Raw genomic sequence first — 23,560 nt, 5'->3', positions numbered from 1 at the left:
GACCTAGAGGGGTGGGATAGGGAGGGTGGGAGAGAGGCTCAAGAGGGAGGGGATATGGGGACATGTGTGTGCACATGGCTGATTCACTTTGGTGTACAGCAGAAACTAACACAGCATTATGAAGCAATTATACTCCATAAAGATCTATTGAAAAAATAAATAAAACAAAAATAAATTAAAAATTTTAAATCCTATTTGTGAGTGAGAGACAGAATAGTCTAGTCAATAGAACCCTGTAGAAAGCCTAGGGAGTCTGGATCAAGTCTCTTCTCTACCCGTCACTCAGATCAGTTTATGAACTCACCATGCCTACTGAGAGAGCAGTCTGTAAAAACACAATGGTCCCTGCTCTTAAGGAACTTCCAGCTTATTGCTCTTTGTAGTATCTAATGTGGGTTCAACTGACGTCATCTCAACCAAAGCGGAGCTCTTTTTCTCAGTGGCCGCTGAACAGATTTATACGGTGAAGGGAAAAGCAAGGGAGGCAGCGCTAAAATAGCTACTGTGACCTTTCCATCTGAAAACTTCCTGATATACATATATATCACTCCTTACAAACTTCCTGATATACATACATATCACTCCTTACAAACTGACTTTTAAAAAAAATATAGGATTCACACTTGTAACTAAAAACGAAGATAAATGGAGTACACACAAAGGCAACCGGGAAGACAACTAGGAAATATTGAGACTTGGAGGAGGACACAAAACGAGAAAATTATACCAAAGAAAGAGCTAAGAAGAGCCCTCCACAAGCAACTAGGTGCTCCCCACGTGGACATGGTCAGGAGCTGTTCAAGACAGGCCTTTCACTTCTTCAGTAATGATGGCCAGCTGTGGCCAGCTGCATGGATCCTCATACCAGCCCCTTCCACCTCATCTTCCTCTCCTTTTATCGCAAGCCTACTCAATTTCTCACATGGGTCACCTTTACCAGGAAGCCCCCCCGGCCCAAGGGATCTCTCCAAACTTGAAATTGTACAAGTCTTATTCTTTATCATATTCACTGAACAGCATTTATGTGCCAGGAAATGTATAGGGACCTCAGAGCATAAAGTACAGAAGAAAGGGTACTAGTCCCTAAGGAACTCACAATCTATTACAGAACATGTGTGTATAAACACCTAACGATTAAAATACAGTGTGATAAGTGGTAGAACAGAGAGATGTATCAAATACTATGGAAACTTGGAGAATGGCATGATGCATTCTGCCTTGTGAAATCAGGGAAACTTGGCCTCAGGTTGGGTCTTGATGCATGAATAGGAGTTCACCAGGCAGAGAAAGTACAGAGTGAAGGGCACCTATGAGATCACAGAGGAGAGAACACATCAGGCATGCTCTGGAGAAGGTGAGGGGGCTAGGGAAGGAGTTCCTGGTGAGGAGTGGTTAAGTCCATACCTTCACAACCTAAAGGGCCTTTTACAATCAGCTAAAGCATTTGGACTTTATCCCATAAGAAATCTGGGGGGACTAAAGGCTGACAAACAGAGAGGCAACGTAATCAATCTGAGATTCAGAGAATGAATCCTACCAGCTGGATCATATCTCAAACTTAGTCCCGCTCTTAACAATTTGAAGCTTCTGGATGAGAGATTTCATTTGTGTGAAATTATTGCTAGGAATAATCAGTAAGTGGACATTATTTGCATTCATCCAAATTAAAAAAACAAAAATGCCTTGGCATAGATGAAAGCTGCCCATACAATACTGCATTTCTAAAGTAACAAATGTTTACCAACACTTATGGCTACAGCCATTTGAAGAACAAATTATGACTTAAAAGCATAGCATGCCTCCTCTGATATTTTCTCACAACCATGGTGAGCAACTCCTCAAATTCTGTAAACAGTGAAGAAAATAATTGTGAGCTTACTTGTCTGTCATCACCGTCGGCTGCTCGTCTGTGAATTCTTCGGGTGCTGGTACAAACATACTCACAATGCTGGGTGCTGACAGCAGGCTGGATTTCGTGGCACCTGGGTAAGCAGCAAAGAAACAGGTGGTGAATAAAATATGTGTGTCTGGGGACCAGGAAAAGCCCTATTCTCCTCTTATAAATCCTCCAAAGATCACATTCACAGGGATGTAACAGGGACAGCCCAATTCCATTGTGAAAAACCATCGAGAGTGAAATGAATTCAAGAAAGTCTGATTTGTTTTGGCTTATATCATTTTAAGAGCTAGACTCCTATGGTTCATTTTGCTTCTTGACTCTGAAAAAAATATCAGAAAGAGTTCAGGTGTGCCAACAGGGTACTAAAACAGAGAGGAAAAAAAGTGTGTGTGTGGGATCTATACAAGGGTATCCTTAAATGAGTTACAACCCTTAATTGCTAGGCATAAATGGAAGCTGCTCATACAATACTACATAAAATCACAAATGCATGCCAACACTAAAATGTTGCTCATTTGGAAAGGGAATCAGATCCTAGATCTCTACACACCTAAGCAAGGGGAGAAGTTTGAGCTAAGAAATATCAGGAAAGTTTTCTACTTTGTAAATTAATATAAGCCCCAGAGCAAAAGACTTCATTTTTCAAACTGAAATCTTTATGAATGAAATATGAAGTGTTTTTGAATGAACCATCTGGTGACTTCAGCCAATCGATATCACAGAGTTTAGTACTTTGGGTTTTGCTGCCTTCAGAGAAATCTGAGGCAGGAATCTAGTGCTCTAGTGATGAGTAAATCTGGAGATCCAGGAGACTGTTCTCCATTAAGAAAACCACCAGCGCTAGACAGATTCTCCAGGAACTATGGAAATAAGGCACTCCAAGAAGAATACCAAAGTGACAACTCAGAATAATACCATGTTCTACAAAGTAATAACTGAGACTCTGAGTTCTTCAAACAGGAAAGAAGCCAGAAAAACCCAATGGTCATTAAAGAATCTGTTTTTCATTAAGGAACTGCTAACTTTGTGCTGAAAAACAAAACAAAACTGTCTGGTCTTTCCTTAAATAGGAGAAAGATAATGATTCAGAGAATTGGTTTCTAAAGGAATCAACATAAAAAATTTTAGAAACCTCACCAAGTGGGCAAAGTATTTCAGTCTGAGGGAGAAAAAAATGGTATCAAAGCCTTTGATGCTTCCATACTATACAGACTCCCTTGTCCGATCAAAGGCTACAAAATCTGTTTATAAGGAGACCTTCAGACCCAAACAGCAAAGGAAATTATCTGAAAATATCTTGATGTCACTTCTGAGGATCCCAAATGGGAATCCAAATTTTGCTACTATATTTATCAGCTATCTCTGAGATAATACTCTTTCCAATTATATCTTTAACAAAGATCTCCAGCTGTTTCATAAAGATGATGCTTTGAAAGGAAGCAACATATTTATTACAAGCAAAAGTATAAATCGATTAATAATAGGAAAGGCAAGAACTGGGCCAAGATAAAAGAAGATATGATTGATTATTAAAACAGTAAGGTAAACTGCATGAAGTTGCTTCAAGAAACCGAAACATAGAAAGTTCAACTCCAGTACTCCACATTTCTTGAACATTGACACACCACATCTGCCAGATGCCATAATGCCTGTGCTAAAAGTGGAAACTCAGCCCACAAGATACGTGGTGATATATATACGGTCTTACTAGAAACATAAGCAACTGATTTTTTAAAAAACCAACAACTCTGAGTCAAGGCTTTCAGAAGATGCTTGCTAATTACTACTGCATACATAGAAATCACAATTCGAGTCAAGAAAAGTGGGAATCCAAGTCATTTGGGCGGTTTCAAGCCAATCCTCACCTAATACAAATGCCGAGGAACAGATTTTTTTTTTTTTTTTAAAGAAGATGTTGGGGGTAGGAGTTTATTAATTAATTAATTAATTTTTGCTGTGTTGGATCTTCGTTTCTGTGCGAGGGCTTTCTCTAGTTGCGGCAAGCGGGGGCCACTCTTCATCGCGGTGCGCGGGCCTCTCACTATAGCAGCCTCTCTTGTTGCGGAGCACAGGCTCCAGACGCGGAGGCTCAGTAGTTGTGGCTCACGGGCCTAGTTGCTCCGCGGCATGTGGGATCCTCCCAGACCAGGGCTCGAACCCGTGTCCCCTGCATTAGCAGGCAGATTCTCAGCCACTGCGCCACCAGGGAAGCCCAAGGAACAGATATTTTTGACAGCAGCATCATGAATTTGTTTTTCCACACAACACAGAATGTACAAGGCAATATTTATGACAGTCATTTATAAAAGCAGATAGGTTAAGTTATGAGACATTGGCCACCTTATGGCAACATTAGCTGAATCAATGGATTTCTAAATACTGCTTATGATAAGGGAGCAAAGAGTAATATACAAGGAGAAGGTGGGCAATGCAAAAAGGAAGCCATTGACCTCAGCCACCTTGTGCTATAGCTGAGTCGCAACTAAGTCTGCAGTATTAAGGGCAGTCCCATTATCTCCCATTATCTAGGGCAACACTTCTGGTGCCACCCCTACTGGTTCCCCTACTGAATGCCCAAAGTGCACTGTATATGGAATTAGGAACAGAAACAGAACATTCTTAGAAACTTGAATAAAGAGGGGACCTCCTCCAAAGCCCAACTTCATAGCTGGAGACTTTTTTGTTTGTTTGTTTGTTTGAGGTACGCGGGCCTCTCACTATTGTGGCCTCTCCCGTTGCGGCGCACAGGCTCCAGACGCGCAGGCTCAGTGGCCATGGCTCACGGGCCTAGCCGCTCCGCGGCATGTGGGATCTTCCCGGACCGGGGCACGAACCCGTGTCCCCTGCATCGGCAGGCGGACTCCCAACCACTGCGCCACCAGGGAAGCCCATAGCTGGAGATTTTGACAAAAGCTTCTTTTAGAGTGTCTTGGAGAAAGTATACAGGTGCTGGTTTGTCTCAAAGCGTAAATGCACACATCAGTCCCCTAGCTATATCAATGGACTCTTCAGTTTACCATGAAAGAGACTTTCTTTGTTCCCATTACCTCATTCCACTTTTGCTTCTATTGACCGAGTCACTAGATCATGGACAAGCACCAGAGTTTGTTCAACCACCCTGATTTCTGCTCATAAAAGCTTTTCCTAAGCCCATAAATGAGAAGAGTCTCATCTCATCGGATACAGGAGATAAAACTGCTACTCAATGCCAAATAAATGTTAGCCAAAGCTGGAGATAACTGTCTCCTCATTCCTAAGGAAAATCAGAAGTGATATGGTCCAGGATAATAGGTTTGCTTGATTTATGGGACTAGCTAAGAGATGTGGTCATAATTCATTTTTGCTTTTTAGTTGTCACAAGTAATAGGTTAACCTGCCTTCTAAATTAAAAAAAAAAAAAAAAAAGAACAGAAGTAATGATTAACTAGACATAAGATGAATTTAAAAAATACATATTCTGATTATCTTAGCATAGATTTATTCTCAGCTTGCTCCTATGACCATCATAAAGTCAAGTGTATATTTTGTTCAGTTCCGGATAGCTGAAAAGAAGCTATTCATCTATGATCTCAATAATCTAGAAGAAACATAGATAAGCTGGGCCATGTTCAGAGAAGTAGATACAGGATGATATGGAAGACTGATACATATCAGGAGAAATACCAAATGACCAGGGATGTGTGGTTTAGACAAGCCTGAGGAAACAAGCAACTGGTGGCTCTCTTCAAATATCTAAAAATTACGTGAGACAGTCTAGACTTGCTTTGTGTGGCCCCAAAGGTTAAAAATTCACTATAAGGAAGACATTCTTGTCAGTCATGTTCAAAGATGAGATGTCGTACATTCCCAGGTCCTGGAAGCGTTTGAGCAAAGGTTGGATCCACTTCATGGAGCTGCTGAAGAAGAGATTCCAGCACCTGCTGGGTGACTAGATGATTGACATATATGGTTTCTTTCACCCTTTCGGTCTGAGATTCTGCGACTCGGCTCACCTCTCATTCTCAGTGGCTGTCCCTCCAGGTCAGGGTTTAGGCACGTTGGCACATTACACTGGCGTTTCCCAGGCTGTATCTGTTCTGTGGATAAACGGAACATTTCAGTCTTCATTGCGGTCAACTGCACACAATTCACAATACAAAGAATTTAACCAATGATCTCTTGGGGCCATTCTGTGGTGATTGTTACTGTTGATTATTAACATTTACAGGAAACATCCTAGATTTTAGGGTAGGGTTGCTTGGGGTTTCACTACAAACCTGCCGTTCAGGTGTATGAGATGCAGCTGAAAGCAGGAGAGTATCTAAACCATCCCTAAGAGTCCAGATTCTCTAATCCCTCCCCCACAAAAGCTCAAATCGCAAATCTCTTGATATGAAATGAAAAAAATGAAAGGCTAATGTCACAGCCATGAAAGACATGCAAATCAATAAATACATAAGTGATCATTTGTGGCAATGACCAGATAGATCGTACAGAAAACATGTGGAACTGGTAGCAAGGAAATGACAGGCATTTGACTGAGGGCTGCAGAACAGGAATAAGGGGACAGGGGCAAATGGAGGAGTAGTGCTTCAGGGACATTTTTTTCATGTGAAAGATGAGGCAAAGAAGCAAGCCATCAGACACGCATGGGTGGAGAAGAGGCAGGTATCCTCTGAGCGAGCAGGTGCATGCTGAGGTGAGTCGATCATGACCCATGCTTTAGGCTGCCGTTCTCAGTGTGTCTGCATGACCAGATTTGTTCTTTTGGAGACTAGCAAGTCACTGAATCAACGTATGTGGTATAAAGTGACATGCCACGTAACAAAAAACTCCACATTCATCGACTCTCTCTAGTCTTGGATTTGGGGAGAATTTTTATGACACTAATAAAAAAAAAAAAAGAATATTGAGATGAAGCTCTAGGAGGACTTGGTGACTAGCAAACCAACTTGGAGGATGGAAAACAAGCCCAGGAAAACTCAGACGAAAGAAATTCAGACAGCATGTAAATGGTTAAGTATTAGATGATAAACCAGAGTGACATGAACAAGGCTGAGGTTTAGTTGAAAAGTGAAAAATTCAGTTAAATGGGTTATTTGGCATCATGTAGTTTTTTCTTTAGATTAAAATTTGGATTAGAAATTGAGATCTATTTGCCTTTTTTTAACTCTACAGAGTCAATCAAACTAAGCTGTAATTGTAGTCAGAATCTAAAATGGATAGCTTAGGCTGAGCTTGCTACAGAGAACAGCAGCATGGTAAAATAATCTTCGGTCAACCTAACGAAAGATGGGCATTTAATTATCAGAGAATGAACCTAACAAAAGCTTCCATTCTCAGTTTTACATAGCACGAGCTCAGTAAAGAGAGGAACAAAGTCCTCTTTGGTGTGAACAGAAAAGCTTCACCCAAACCCAGTAAACTCTCAAGGCTGGTTATTCAATGTCTTTCTCCTTGTCTCCCTTGCCCGTTGGCTTTTGGCCATTTCATTATTCACTACCACTTATCACTAAAAAGAAGACAAAACACTAAACCTTTAAAATGTTAAGAACCTTAATAAAGGCCAGGAGAGTTGAAATTATCTGTTAAATATAGGATTGGGTATGGTGTGTAGGATTTAGTTATCTAGACTAGCTCTCTTTTTTTTCTTGAAGAACAGTGGGGAAAATAAGACGAAATATATGTAAATATTATGGTTATGAAAAATTAACAGTATCTCAATATTTTGGTTTTGTGGACACTGTAATTCCTGGTCATAAAGAAAGCCATTAAAATAATTTCATATAACTGTAGCCAGAAAGTATACTAACCAAGATACAAAAATAGTCCTATATCCAAGTGTTGGCCCCCAGAGCATATCACAGTAGTAAACCCTGACGTTTTCAAAGTGCATGCATCTTGCAAAAAGCTTTCACATATATAATCTTGTAATCAAATGACCCATTTAATTAAAAAAGAAAAAAGAAAAGGCAGGCACTCAAAAGAGCAGAATTGCAGCAGTACTACTGGCTTGAGGAAGTAGTACGTGTGCAGAACGTGGTAACAAAGTTTAGAAAATGCAAAGCGATCATGTTTGAGATAGACATGTCATGGCGGTCAATTCTTACTTTAAAATTGAGGTTAGAGGCAGTTCCATCGTATGAGCATGAGGGTGTGCGGCTGCAACCTGGTGACCCTGCTGACTAAAACACAGAGCTCATATTCCCAAACCTACCGGCAGATCATGATGTCACTAAGCTGACATTTGTTATTACCGCTATTATTACTATCAATAGTCCCTCATCTTTGATCATTCAGAGTTTATAAAACAGAGAATATTGATAATCTGGTGTTTTCTTTTGTTTTCTAATTTGCATCATGAAATCATAGTTCCATTCCCTCCTTTATGCATTTATATCATTTAACCCCCAAAGAGATAGCCTAACATCTGGTATCTGGGTCTTAGAGGAAAACAAACAAACAAACAAACAAAAAAAGGAGTTGGACCAGCGGAGATGGAAGAACCGGTGGCTCTAGAATACTTGGAAAGTTTAAATAGACTTATTAATTACCTTAGGTTAAAAAAATTGTTTGAACCACAGAATATGAGAAAAAATCTATTCCTTCACAAGGAAGCAGAGGGGACACAGAGAAAGTGGCATTCGCTAATCTGAGAGGTAAAACAAGAAGAAAAAGCTTGACCCACCAGTGTCCCAGTTGCTGATGTTATGGGGGGCGCTAGACTGATGCTCCAGCTGTCGCTTCATTAACTGGCTCATTGTCAGAGCTCCCAGGGATCCCCTTTTCATCTGCCTATACTGAGCTATATGGAGGAAATTAGGAGATAATTACTAGGGGGAATAAATATGCACAGCACACAAAGGCTCCACACATCCATACAGAATCTTAATTGAACCTTCGTTGGCTATTCATCATTGTTTAGTGAGTTGTATGCTCCTGTCCAGATGAAAAACTAAGGCACTATGCTATTTCTGGTGCCTGTCTTCACTCGATAAAGAAAGAAACAGTGCCTATGAGCACTTATCTGTAGCCTGTAAATATTTACCCCAGTTACAACAATATGATATTTTCATTTACTTTTTAATTTATATTCTCTGCCTTGTTCCCAAAAGGATTCAAGACAGATACTACTACTTTGAATTTATAGCTTAACTTTCTTTAATGGAGCTGTGCATACATACATAGTTTCAGTTTCCATTATATCCCTCTGAGGCCCCTGTGCATGTGTGTGTGTTTGTGTATGTACATGCATATTTTGGAGTAGGATGACACATATCAACCCCAATTTTTAGGGAGAAATTGAAGCAAATGAAATTATGTTCCTTGGAGCCAACCAGCAAATGAGGTGGTCGTAAAACTAAAACATGTTGACTCCAAAGTCAATGCTGTTTTCAATCTCTGTATGAGCCTCTGCCTACTGTTGGAAAAATGTGAATTGAATAACATTCCACAAGTATATTCTAGTACACATCTTTGTTTTAAAAAAAAATAGTGGTAACATTTTTATCTTGCAATTAGGCATTGACAAATATCCCATGATTGATAAGTCACGTACATAAGCATCTCCAAACTGGAAAAACAGTGAAAAGCACTTCTGACAACAGACTGCTGAGTGAGAAAGCAACCTGTCTCCTACCCTCCTATCCCTCCTCAAGTGGTCCCACCAATCCCTGCCAGCAGCCCAGTGAGAAAGGAAGAGCATCGCTAAGAGACCTTTTATACATGATCCCAAACAACTGGATATTTGAGAACTCGTGGTTATTCACTCTCTTATAAGGACAATTTCAGAAACTGAAGCTCTGAAATACACGGTCTAGAAGGGGATGGTAGAAACCGAGATGTCTTTATGGCCCTAGAAAGCCTTACGTGTTATACACAGGTTTCACAATCATGGTACCAGGGCAGCAACTTGGTGTGATGCGAAATCAATTATGATATTATTTTTAATGTAATTAGCATGCTGTTTGATTCATGGTGGTCATGGCATGTTTAGCTACAAAAGAATCAGCTGATAAACTGAGAAAAAAGAGGGGTGTGATGAGAATTCTTGTGTCTTGGAGTCCATGTTAACTGAATTCATGGAAATGACTATGCAAACTAATGAAAAATCTGATTCTTGTGGTCGACTGGTAAATTTTGCAATTTCATGGTTCACTTGAAAGTGCAGCTCCAGGTAAAATCCAAAGGCAGAAATCTTTTAGAAAATTTAACAAATTTCAAGTAAAATTCAAAAGCAGAAATCTTTTGGAAGATGGACAAATTTAAAAATTAGCCCCACCTATCAGACAAAATCAAAGAAGGGTTAAAAACCTCTAGTGCTTGATTAATTTCTCCAGTCCTCAGTATTTTTTTAAAGACAGAAGAATTCCCTGAGAGTAAAGTCCCTTAATGTTTAGCTCAGTGTGTAAAGCACCTGGCATTATGTCTCTAAGAACACACCACCAAGAGCTATCCAATACATGCTTTAAATGGAGAGAAGGAGGAAGATGGAAATTTAATGATGCACTATGCTGAATCCGAAAGGGCTAGATTCAATCATGACTTCAGGATCATGATTCATTGATACATTTACTTTATGATACATGTAACTAGCACTGAAGTCAAACTGACTTAAGTCATCCTATCTCAAATTATATCCAACTTGGAATTCTAACTATAATTCACTTTTTTCAGATGACTCATGCAAATTAGGAGAAGATACACTTTCATGATTTTAGTATATATGGACTTAAAAATGGGCATTTTTTCACGTTATAAAACAGATTTTTTGTGATAAAAGAAGAACAATTAGATTCAGAACGAGGCGTTCTTCTTTGCTGCCAAAAGGGCAAATAACTGTTACTTGAAGATGCTTTCTTAGAATTTCTGTAATCTCTATTATAACTGAATCTGAATTCTTCTAAGGCAGTGTGGTATACTAAAAAACACCATGGGCTTGAAAAATCAAACAGACCTAGCATCAATTCCTGTCTCTACCACTTAATAGCCGTATGACTTTAGGCAAGTCACTTAGCCTCTCTGAACCTGTTTCTTAGTCTATTAAAACTGGGTCAATAAGATCTGCCATGCAGTGCTGACGCGAGGATTTAATAAGATAGCAATGTGTTAAGAGAGCAACCACTTAGCACGGTGCCTGGAACACGGTGTCAAATAATTGGTAGCAGTTATGACTATTATGTCTGTAAATGCCTGGAGAACAAGGGGTGTCTTATTTATTCACCTGTGATCACCAGTACCAAGCACAGTGCCTGGCACTCAGCAGACACTTAATAAACAGTTGCTGAATGAATGAAAGCATGAATAAATGAATGATGAAGATGATGATGTTGTTCCATACTACCAGTCCAGCATTTAAGTTAAGATCTTTATCTGGTTTTCAGGATCATCTTTATTTCAAAAGACTGTCAAAGGAAAATTCACTAGCCCTTGAGGCAGTGGCCACATGGAACACAAAATACACCAGCACAGATGACAAGGGTTTGCAGAAGTTGCACCACTGTTTGTATCTCTGATTCCTACTGAGAGTTTCCCATGCTAAAGTCTTTTAATTGACTCCACTGAGCCAGGTGGACACCCTTATTTTCACCTCAGTGGAACTCAAGCTCCTCATGGGCAAAATATAGGACCCAACAAACAAGGTAGTTTCAAAATACTGAATAGTTGCCTCCAGCAGATCCAGTAATACTTCATGCCATTTTAATTTTCCGATCCAAAAGCGCTATATTCAATAATAACTTTGGGATCATGATATATCTGATACATTTATTTGATGATAACTTAGATAAAAATTTTGTCAATGATGGAGGTGATTCAAATTAAACAAAGGTGTTTCATGTAAAATTCTGTCACAGACAATGTTTTTCACTTGTCCCAAAACCAGTTCCATGTTTTATGTTTAGGCTAGTCATACATAATACTTATTTTATTGAATTATCCAGTGATTATACCTTAACAAATTAGGATTCTTGGCCTATCAGTAGCTGTATTGATTTATCAAACACGTGAGATGCTGACAAAAGTGGGCCTATGTCTCAGGGTCTCTGAGAACATACAACATAGTGTTACCTAGGAAGCTAACACAACGTTAAAAAGAAGAAGAAAAAAACAATACCAAGAGTGTGAAAATTGAAAACTATGCAGCAGATAATGTTCCAAATCAATGTACAGGTGAAATGATCACCAAAGGAAATCTTACTTGATATTGAAGAATGGCTGCTTGTTTCTGGCACACCTGCTTCTAATGTGGGGGCAGATGAGCATTCTCGTGGCATTTCCAAAGTTGAAAGTCCTTTAGTAGCCGGATCTACAAACAGAAATATTATTTAAAACTCATGACATTGATTAAAAGCAAGTTCAAGAACCTTTTTCATATATTTCCCCCTCTTGCCCAATTCTCCCATTCAAATCATTATATACTTTCTGGCCCTACTAACTACTTTAATGGAATCACATACACACTGGTTGCAAAGTTCCGTGGGAGCTGTGTCCACATTATATTCTGCACGTGTTGCTGTGCCTCTCAGAAATTAACAACAGCACAGTTACAAAGCTAGAGCTCAGCATGCTCATATCACATATCTTTGCACCTTTCCGCAACTGAATTTCTTTTCATACAAAACCCAAAGGCACCTACAGTTGATCCACTTATATCATTCCACCACTCCACCTTTGTCTGGCAATTTCCTACTCATCACTTACATCTCAATTTACATAGACAATTCCTCCTCCAGAAAAGCATCCAGGACCCCCACCCCCAGATTCAAACAAAAAACTGAATCATGTGACCCTCTTATGCAATCCCAGAACACCCTGTCCTAACCTGTACCAAAATGAACACGCCATAATGTAACTGTCTGTTTACCGGTCTACAACCTTTGCTAAATCATAAGTGATTTCAGAGCAGGGACTGTATCTAACTTGGAATAATCACTTACCAGTTACTCAGGTTTTCGATTTTATTAGTTGAGCAAGAAAGACGTATCATTTGCTTCTGCTGTTGACAAATGCATCTAAGGTAAAATATTTTCTGCATATAATATTGTCTTTTTCATCTATGAATAATGGGAAACAAGCTGTCCCACGTTATTCTAGGTAAAGATTATCCTTTACAGCTTTTTGAAAAGTTTAGTGGGTTATCTTGGCAAACCCCTAAAACTTTTTTATAAACTTCCTTGACATCTTAAGCAACACTCACTGTATATTGAGCTCAATGAGTAGCCTGGAATTACCACTATGGGCTTCCATGATTATAACATGTCCACCCTAAATGGGTCCAAGTTCTTAAGCTTCATGACATCTGTCTCCTCCTTTCCAGGTTATCAATTGTTTTTCTTGCCACAGAGCAAGTCACCACACATTCACACATACATAAAATATAAGTATGCAGATGCTATTCTACTATTGGGTGATCATTAAACTTATTAAACTGTCAGAAATAAAAGTAAAATAGATCCTAGGTGAGGGCTGAGGAGAAAAGCTTTTAAGCACTGATTTTGGAACGTCTATTTTTGGTTCTCAGAGGTCTTTCTGAATAGATACATTTGCCAGATAAATACTTTCTTGGTAACAAAAGAAGTATAACTGTTACAATGTTTCCCAAACTCTCCAAATACAGCATAAAAATAACTACCCATTAAAAATTCCTTAGTGATTAAGCTATTGCTTTTCTCTTAGGTATTCTCCACAAACCACAAGTTTAAAACATGCATAATTACCTATCTTACCCTTATCTGCTTCTGGTTTACATTTGCTGCTACTCTGGCATAATAGTCCCACCGATAATGTAGAACAAGAAAGCTTAAAGGCAAGAATTCTTTAACAGATTACTGAGACTTTTAGAGTCTCGATACGCTTATTAAAATCCTTGGTATCTTTAATTTTAAAGAAACGTCATAACTGTAAGATACTTATTAATAATCATTAGTGTACCAAGATTCTTTAAGCCAGGGAATTTTTGCTCAGTCCTAAATCATTTTATGAAGCCTTCCATTTGTATATAGTTTAAGACAACAAGTATTTGAATAGAGCTATACACTTAGCTTAAAATTCTTCTATTCAATTTTTTATACTGATGTGAAGAAAATGTCATGTTATTGATTCATTCATTCATCAAATATTTGCCACCACTCTACTAGGTACTTGGGATACAATCAAAGAACAAACCAGAGATTTCTTGCCTTTGAGAGAACAGTGGGGACAGACAGACAATAATTAACATACATAAAAGTAAATAAATTATTATATATTAGAAGAATAATTCTTTATAGAAGAGAAACAGAGAAGAGAAAGTGATTCTAAGATGCCGGGTAGGGGTGGAAAGGTGGGGTGTGGTCCAGGCCTCATGGGGAACCTGATGTTTGAACAGAGAATTAAAAGAAATGAGAGACGGAGCCAGGCAGGTATCTGGAGAAGACAGTTTCAGGCTGAGGAACCAGCCGGTGCAAAGGCCCCAAGGTAAGAAAATGTAAGGAGTGTTCAAAAAAATGGCAGGAGGCCACTGTGGCTGAATAGGAGAAATGTGGAGAGAACCAAGCAAAATGAAGTCAGAGAACTAAAGAGAATCAGGACTACATAAAGCATTTGAGGAATTTAAAGGACTTGACTTTTTACTATGAAAGAAATGGGAGCCAATGGAGGGTTTTAAGCGGAGTAATGGTATAATCTCGTGTTTTAAAGGATCACGGTGGCTGCTGCGTTGGGCAGATATGAAGGCAATACGGGTAAAAGGCAGGAGCCCAGTTTGGAGGCTATGGCAGTTGATCCACATGAGAGATGTCAATGGCTATGTGAGAGAGAGATGTTAATGGCTCAGACCAGGGTGGAAGCAGGGCTGATGGTGAGAAGGAGTAGATTTTGAAGGTAGCTTAAGGTGGCCAGATAAAAGAGGACACCCAGTTGAAATTTAATTTGGGATAAACAACAGAAAATTTTTTAGTATGAGTATGTCCCATGCAGTTTTTGGCAGATGAGGCCCCAATTCTTCACTCCTCTCCGAATCAATGACCGTTGCCATGTAACTTAAAAGTTCCTCCCACTAAAGAGGCAGAGTGTGTTTCCCCTCTTGCCTTTGGCTCCAGCCAGGTGATCTGCTTTGGCTCATGGAAAGTTTGCAGGCATAACATGACCAAAGGCTTGCCGGGCTCCTGTGCGACGGGGCTTGCTCTCTTGTGCCTCTTCCATCACCCTGAGAAAAACATTTCCAGGCTTCATGGGTCCCAGGAGGAGGCTGGCCACCCAGTCCAGCCTGGACTAGCTGATCTGCAGATAGCCAACAGCCCTTGAATTGAATAAATGCTTATTGTTATATGTTGCTGATACCTGTATGTTTATTTGTTACACGGCATTATTCCAGCGGTAGGTACCTAATAGAGTTGTCTCAGTATACAGACAGTATGTAAAACTACAAGAGTAGGTGAGATCACCAACACACTGAGTGTAGACAGACCTGAGAAAAGGACCAAAAGACCCTGCGGCACTCCCTTATTAGGGAGTTCAGGAGGAACCGAAAAAAGAGATTGAGAAGGAGTGACCACTGAATATGCAGAAAACCAAGAGAATGTGTATCCCAGAAGCCAAGTGACGTGGGGGTGATCAACTCTGTGAACTATTGAGTCAGAAGATAATATCTAAGAGCTGACCATTGGATTTAGCAGTGGAGGCCACTGGTGACCTTGACAAGTGAAGTTTGGGTGAACTCTGGAAGCCTCATAGGAACGATGTGTACTTTTTAGGAAGAATAGTATGGGAGAAAATTGGGAATAGTGATAGTACAGATAACTCCTTAAAAAGTTTTGCTAAAACCTAGAGGGTATTATGCTAAGTAGAGTAAGCCAGACAGAGAAAAACAAATACTCTATGATTTCCCCTGTATGTGGATTCTTAAAAACAAAACAAGCGAACAAGCAAAAGAGAAACAGATTCATAGATACAGAGAACAAACTGGTGGTTGCCAGAGAGGAGGGGGACGGAGGGATGGACAAAATAGGTGAAGAGGATTAAGAGGCCCAAACTTCCAGTTATATAAAATGAGTCATGGGGATGTAACACACAGAATAGGGAATATAGTCAACAATACTGTAGTAGCTTTAAATGGTGATAGATGGTAACTAGACTTATCATGGTGATTATTTTGTAATGCATATAAACATTGAATTGCTATGTTGTACACCTAAAGTTAATATAATATTGTATGTCGATTATACTTCAATAAAAAGGCGGGGGTGTTTTTTGCTAAAAGGGAAGAAGCAAATGGGATAATAATGGGGAGAATTAGGATCAAGAGCTTTTTTAAAAAGAGAGAAATAAGATGATGTTTGTATATTCAAGTCAAAGATACCTTAGAAAAAACTAAGGGAGGAGCAAGAGGGGAGATTTCTGGGCGTACATCCTTGAGTAAGTAAGAGAGATGGAATCATGTCCACATGTGGAAAGGCTGACTTCAGACCAAAACACAGTTCACTTGCAGCCCCAGCTAGGAAGGCCAGGTGTATGGGTGCAGTTGGTGGAAGGGAGGCAGAGGAAGGGGTAGGAGGATGTGGAAATCTCTTCAGATTATGTCAAATAGGAAGAGATACTGAAAGTCTGGAAAGAAAAGTAGCTATGAAATAATCAGGAGAATGGAAACGTGAATGGACCAGGGAAATACGGTGTGATGCCAGGTAGCTTTAAGGACCCAGTTGAGGTTCATGGTCATGAATTTAAAATAAGACCAGTCAATATTGTTATGCGTTTTGTTCTCCAGCCACACTCATCTGATAGGTACAGGTGTTGGTAGATGGAAAGGCAGATTTGATGAGGGCTGTGTTTAGCCAAGCAAGTCTGAAAAAGCAGAGGTCAGGAATGATGTAGGCAAGAAGGGATTGTAATGATTGACTTGAGAAGGGAAGACATGAAGAAGGGGAGGAACAGTGAGAGGCAATAGGATCAATACAGCGCTGTCCAGAGAGAGAGGAAATGGTAATCAGAGAATGGGAGACACTGGACTGACACCATGGACAGGCTGCAGTTATTGATAATAACACGTTCTGTGATATGACCATAGGAATAAGTAACTGAGTGAGGGTGGAAGATGAAAAAAAAAAGTCTCTGGGGAAGACGAATTCGAGGAACTGAGAAGCCAGAGTGTCAGAAAACACTGTACTATGTGTATTAATACTGAAATCAACAAGAATTAAGACAGGAATAGTTTAGGAAAGAGTCAAAAGAGCCAGGAATTAAAATTGTCAATAAATGAGAAAGTCAGGGTAAGTAATGTGAGATTCAGAGCTGGGTGTTTTTAAAGACAAGGTGGGAATGGTCTGAAGGGGGAAATGATGAGGAAGGAAGATGCCTACACCCTGGCCCTAGTCCAAGGACGCGCTTCCCCAGGGAAGAGCTGAGTTTCCATTAGACTAAGAAGGGAAAGGAAACAGAGCACATGAAGGACCATGAATTTCTGATGGAGGAAAAGTTTCAGGAATTGCGATAAGGTGGGAGAAAGGATCTGGACAGGAGATGTGCAAGGCCTTATGGAAATTAGAGTGAGAGAGATGAAGGGTGATCTGGAGCTTCTTGCAGGGACTGACGTGAACAGAAGGAAAGTACACAATGCCATTAGACTTGGTAGACTCAAGGCAATTAGCAATGGCAAGGCTGTGAGTCCAGGCCTCCCTTGACTATGACTGATAGAGGCAAGAAGGTCTCGGGAAGCCTGAGTCTTACTCTGAGCACATGGGCCTCCTTCCAACACCCAGCAAGGAAGGGTAGCTCCGCATGTCTGTGGCAGGTGGGACACTACACAGATATAAAATGATTATGACAGTATAACCTATATTATAAAAATTTTAAATACGTATCATCTTAATTGTCAGATACTTTCCTTCTTGCTCTGGTAACAAATATGTTAATATAACACCAATCTCCTCCCTGGTAGCCTGGGGAACAACCTGACATAAGGATGAATAAAGAAGGCAACACACACACACAAACATACATACCACAACCTATATACAACCTATATATCATATATACCCACCCTACTGACCTCATATAGTTTCTTATATACCCACCCTACAGACTTTATATGGTTTCTTATATACCCACCTATAGACCTCTATAGTTTCTAGGTCAGTGCTTTGCTCCATCTATATGCAACAATTTTCTTGGCTCCAAATAATAAAAGGGTGTCCCAGTTTCCCAAGAAACCTTCTTACACTTTCTTGTTATTATGAGAATCTTTTTCTTCCCCCTGCCTGGCTGGAGCATGGCCTTTTCCAAATACATTAATGTTCATTTGACAAGTTTTTACAGAGCCCCTTGAAGGTACACAGCTCTGTCCTATGAAGTAGAGAACAATTGGAAAGCTCAGGAAATGCCCGGGGCAAATAAAAGGGCTGAGCCTGTTCTCTGAGGAGTTGCTTTTGTTATGGAGTGGGGGAGAAGTGCTGTGTGACCTGGGGCAGGGCATGTCCCCTCCTCCCAGTGTCAGTGTCCTCTTATAGGAAATGAGGGATTATACTAGAGGTCCCCAAGATTTTTGCCAGTGCTCAATGTTCTGTAGTCTACGGATCTACTAAAATAATCATCCCTGGCCAATCTCATTTTTTCTAGAGATTCACATCCTTTTTTGTTTTTTTTTTAAATATGGGCTGAGAAATGACGTAACATTCTGATCAGTATTATAACAGAGCGGAGAACTGTGCTTTAGGATGAGGTGGACTACCAGCTTGTCCCTTTTTCAAGTTAATCTTTCTTGGAAACAGTGCCTCCAAGGAAACACAAGAAACAGCATTTGAGGCAGGAAGTGCTCGTACTATAACAACTTCACCATCAACTGGTGACCATGGATTAGAGTCTAGGTTGTAACTGGGCTCTTTTTGGTTCCTGAGGGCACACAATGTCTGCCAGACTGCTGATACTTGCTTAGAATATGTAACCAGTAGAGACCCTAAATGACTATACAGTCAATTCTTAATCATTCCAAGCACTCTGCTTTATTTTAGCCCTTCATGATATTTTAGCTGTATCATAATTCACTAAAGTATAGCAGGAAAAAAAAAGAAAGCAATAAGAGTTCAATTAATGACTTTTGCTGTTTGAGGAAAACGAAAATGATACTTGGAATGTCTTGATATGAATTAATCATTGCCTCTTGTTGTCAAGGATGATCAATAACTGAGTGCAGAGTTTAGAAACAACCAATACAGAAACATTTATGGAGCCAATAGAACCACATCTGAATCCAACACACTCCAGTAAGCAGGAAGGGTTCTGCAATTATAATGTCATTCCTTGACATTTTAAAATTTAGAGTTTGATGCGTATCAGTACCAAGACCCTAACAAGTAAAATGCAGAAACTTGAACGTAAGGCTGGGAGAAAGAAGATAGACGCGCTCACCTGGATCTTTCTGATCTCCCAATTTGTCTAGAATGTTGAAGGAAATGTCAAGGTACTCTCTCTGGATGGCACTGACCGCAATCTTCCTCTGTTTCCTCTGCCTGGGGACAATCTGAATCTTAAATTCAGATTCCTCAGCTCCCTCCTCTTCTGCCTTCCTTTCAGGGTTCTGTTCTGCGTCTGATTCAGCTCTGGCGTCTGGCTTCTCACTTTCCGTTGGATTCTCCGAATCTTCAGGGACTTTGAGGAGGACGGTTTTTGCCCCTGAACTTGGCATCAGCCCACCAGGCTTCCCTTCCTCAGTGCTGGGCTCAGGGTTATCATCCAGTGACATCTCAGGGAGAGCAAGCGTCTTCTGAAGGAGGTCTCGTCTTTGCTTAAGCGTGAGCGGGCTGCCACAGGAACACCCTTGCAGCTCCTCAGGCTTTGATAATTCTTCGGAGTCCGTGGGGTCTTCCAGAGCTATGAGAGGGGAGTCCCTGGCATCCGCCGACTGGTTATTTCCTGAGTCCTTAGAAGAAAAGTCTTTGGAACAGTCTTCCACGCTTACTTGCACGAGGGGCGTCGTACTGAGGCTGAGGACAGAGGGGCGGTTGCGGATGGAGGGAGAGGAAGCAGCATCCTTACCAGAGGTACCATCGTCCCCTTGGTCCATGGTCTCCTCTTCATCACTCTCTACTATTCGGAGAGGGGGAAGAGGTTCAAACACAAGGGAGTCGCTGTCCGATGTTGAGAGCGTAGAGTGCTTTTCAGGCCCAGATGTTGAATCTGAGGACAAGTCTATCAGATCTAAATCCTCTTTGGGAGCAGGCTTTATTGGGGAATCCACTTTCACCTCAAATGTCTCCATGCAGTTTAACCTAACTTCTGGTATTACAGGCCTCCGAGCTTCTTGAAAACCTTCCAGAGCCGGGTTCTCGGGGATTTCGGCATTGTCAGACCTCGTAGCAGAGTTCTGTCTAGACCGTCCATGGTCATGCTGTCTTTGCATGAAATATGCAGCTTGGGCTGGAGGCTTGTCTATGTCACACCGGTCTATGCAGGACTTCCTACGGTGCTCATCTAGTGTAAACAAGAGGGAGTCTGCGTTCCCTATATCAAGAGATTTTTGTTTTAAAGAGCGCAGCTTTTTTTTCTGAATGCTTTCTTCTCTCACACAGTGTAGAATGTTGTCTTGTAATGCACCCGTTTCTCTATATTCAGCCAGTTCTATTTCACCTGATTAAAACAGAAAAAGCTAGTACTATTTTACTTGGAGATTTCACCTTTCTCTTCCCCTCAAACTTGGGCATACAATTGGCATCAACCGTAATCATAATCCCAGCTCTACCAGAAGGTAAAAGTGACCTCCTGGCCAAATTTTCATAAGGTTCATTCTAATTTCAAAACCCAGAAAACTTTGGAATAAGAGAACCCCAAAAGGCAGTTTAAGATCTTATATCTGAAATCGGGCTTCGGGATAATTCCTCAGCTCTGTTCATTTGTGCACAGGAGAGGGGATCGCTTTTGGCTGAGGTGGATCTAGGAAACTTTATTCAAATTGTGTGGAAGAGAAGCAAACATTTTGCAACAAATCAAATCAAGCAATGGCCCTCTAAGACGATCATGACATTAATGATGTATCTGTCAATTCACGTATATATATAAGTGCATATATATATATACTGGTTGTGCATACATATATATCAAATCAACGGTATTAAAAATGTGTAGTAACATAATAAAATTGAGATTTCACCCCCAAAAAATGGTAGAGTACAACATTTCTGCATAAAACTACTAAGAGGAAAAAATTCATACTTCTCTGAACATTCATCTCAACCGGCTGATATTTCACCATTTTGCTGCCGCCTATCCTTTTCAATCTTGCAAAAAAAGTTTGAGACTCTTTATTGCAGGGTCCAGTAGGTGTATCATGAATATCAGATTCATCAAAAACACTATCTTCTTCTAATTGGGGAGAGAAAGTCAAAATTACACTTAAGAGGTTATTCTCTCTTAGGCTGTATCTACACAAGCATTTCATTGAAAGCATTATGGAACACAGCCTGGGGTGGTCCTAAACCAGCCCAAGTCTAGCCTGGCTTGGCATTTCATTCAGGTGTCAAATTATTCATGCGTTGAACAGAGCAACTGTTACAAGTTTGCCCCTCATACTTCGTGTCACAGTGGGCAGCATTTTCAAGACAGGCATCTCGATATTCCAATAGGACCTTCATGGGAAAACTTTTCCAATGTACTTAAAACCAGATAACCAATACACGTCAGGAATCTGGGACACTCCTGCTTAAATGTGCCTGCTTTGGGTGAATTTTCAGGCTGATTTGGCAAAAGAAAATTAAACGAAATGAGTGGATCTTGCCCCTTCCAAAAATATATGCCTTCCTGGGATTTGAGAACTGGCATAGACACAGCCTAACAGTACATGCACCTTAAACTTTGTGAATGCAAAATACTGTACTCTACATTTGGCAATGAAACACACAACACACAGAAAAAGCTTAGAAAAGCCACCGGTCATCTCAAAAGCTCCACAAATGATTATGGACTGATAAACAAAGGAGAAAGAAAACAGAAAAGAACATTTCCCCATATTAAAGTAAGAGTTTGCCACAGGTAGCTATTATGAATCCCAGAAAGAATCTTTGACCCTTATGGTCCTGAGGCCTCAAAAACAAACTGGTCACTTAGAGTCCTATCAAGCTTGTTTCTATGTTCTCTTCTATCCACATTTGGCTACTTTTAAATCAAAGAGAAACCCAGAAACACAGTAATGAGGAAAAGCTTGCTATTTTGCAACCCATGAAGTCCACTTAATAAATTTTCTTCTTGCATCCTTTAGAAAAGCCAAAGCCACGTACAAAGCAGCAAGAGAAAAGGCTACAAAAATGCATTTAATACCACAGTAAATGGAATTAACCTACTCTTCAAGTTGAACATCACTGAAACCATAGTATTTGGCCTATATTTATATCTACCTATCTGACAAAATGAGCCTCAGGTGTGATTATGATTATTTAAGACTTCTTGAGTATAAGGGGAGTACCAGCATAGGGTTAAGTTTTAAGGATCGATCCTGTCTTAAAACACAAGATTCTGTAAGTTAATGAAATTTGAAGCAGTAGATGTTAGACAAAGTAATCATAATAATCTTTTTGGTCAAATAAAAAAATAAGCGTTAATGATCAAAATGGATACAAAACTCCCGTGAACTTCCGTGGTGATGAGGAAGCCTATCAACACGATGATCTGTTTAATTTATTTCCTTTTTAAAAATACTCTCCTTTGAAAAATACAGTTTTTCGAAAAAATCATTGTGTAACTTCCCTTACATAACTTGGAAATAATTCTCAAAATGTACTGAATGAGAGAGATGGAAAGACTTCAAGATGGCTCCTCCCATCCAGAAAGGTTCATCTGGGATTGGCCCAAATACTGAGCCCACATTGACGACATCTATAGTTCAACTGAATCTGTCTAATTTCCCAGAAACTAGGACCTAAGATATTCTTCAGGAAGGATCTGAATGGTACCAGAACTTAATGAACTTAGTTCTGACAGCTCTATCTCTGGCCAACCTAGGCTCTTGGACCTTTTGGCAATAAATGAACAGTGGAACACTGGCTCCAATCCCTCCTATCCAGACATTTCCAGAGCAGTCCCACCAAAAAGGAATCTATTAACACCACAAAGGGCCACGGGGCACTTGGCTTTCTCCCAGGACTGGATCGATGATGTCACCTTTTACGAGTCTAGTCACCCTGCGACATGCACTAAAGACACACCTTGGCTCTTCAGCTCTCACCTGAAAACATCCAGGCTGGAAGTTTATCTAAAGTTTCATTCTACTGCCTCCTTTGCCGAAAAGCTATCAATATAAAGAGTGTCGATACTGGAAATAATTTAAACCTATGCAGCAAAAATGTTTCATTTCAGTTGCCTTAAATTAATTCTTATTGAATAAGGAGGCTAGGAAAAAGCACTTCAGCAAATTTAGGCTCCATTCAAATCTACGAGCACAAGGTCAGGAGCAAACTAGAGATGGACAAGATTATGGCTCCACTGAGTGCCAACCAAGATTTACTTCACAGTCCAAAGCAAGATGTTTCCAACATGTAGGAAAAGGTTTACAAAGCCTCCTGAACTAAACAGCAGACAATTTTTTTTTATAAAACACGATTTCTTATGAAGGGGGCTTTAGAAGCGTATCAATTATTTCTCTTGAGTGTTCATTTTACATAATGAAAGCAGCAACATTCATGGGAAAGTTGGAAAATTAATGAAGCAGTAGGTCATTTTTAA

General features: G+C 40.1%; 1 protein-coding gene across 2 annotated transcripts in view; it reads right to left on the bottom strand.

The window, feature by feature from the left end:
- The window catches only part of UNC79 (unc-79 subunit of NALCN channel complex), a 195,729-nt gene that overhangs the window by 55,765 nt on the left and 116,404 nt on the right, over positions 1-23,560 (bottom strand). The window contains exons 27-32 of one of the 2 annotated variants that reach the window (XM_024759179.1): positions 21,059-21,208; positions 19,259-20,476; positions 12,078-12,185; positions 8,568-8,684; positions 5,893-5,976; positions 1,880-1,982 (exon numbers count right to left, since the gene is read on the bottom strand). In XM_024759179.1, coding sequence (XP_024614947.1) covers positions 1,880-1,982; positions 5,893-5,976; positions 8,568-8,684; positions 12,078-12,185; positions 19,259-20,476; positions 21,059-21,208 — 1,780 coding nt within the window. The remainder of the gene's footprint in view (positions 1-1,879; positions 1,983-5,892; positions 5,977-8,567; positions 8,685-12,077; positions 12,186-19,258; positions 20,477-21,058; positions 21,209-23,560) is intronic. The other variant, XM_024759171.1, reaches the window with a different exon arrangement.

The sequence above is a fragment of the Neophocaena asiaeorientalis genome, unplaced genomic scaffold, assembly GCF_003031525.2.
Source record: "Neophocaena asiaeorientalis asiaeorientalis breed wild unplaced genomic scaffold, Neophocaena_asiaeorientalis_V1.1 scaffold476, whole genome shotgun sequence".
In the NCBI taxonomy this organism is placed as follows: Eukaryota; Metazoa; Chordata; class Mammalia; order Artiodactyla; family Phocoenidae; genus Neophocaena; species Neophocaena asiaeorientalis.
This window is presented reverse-complemented; position numbering and strand designations above follow the sequence as displayed.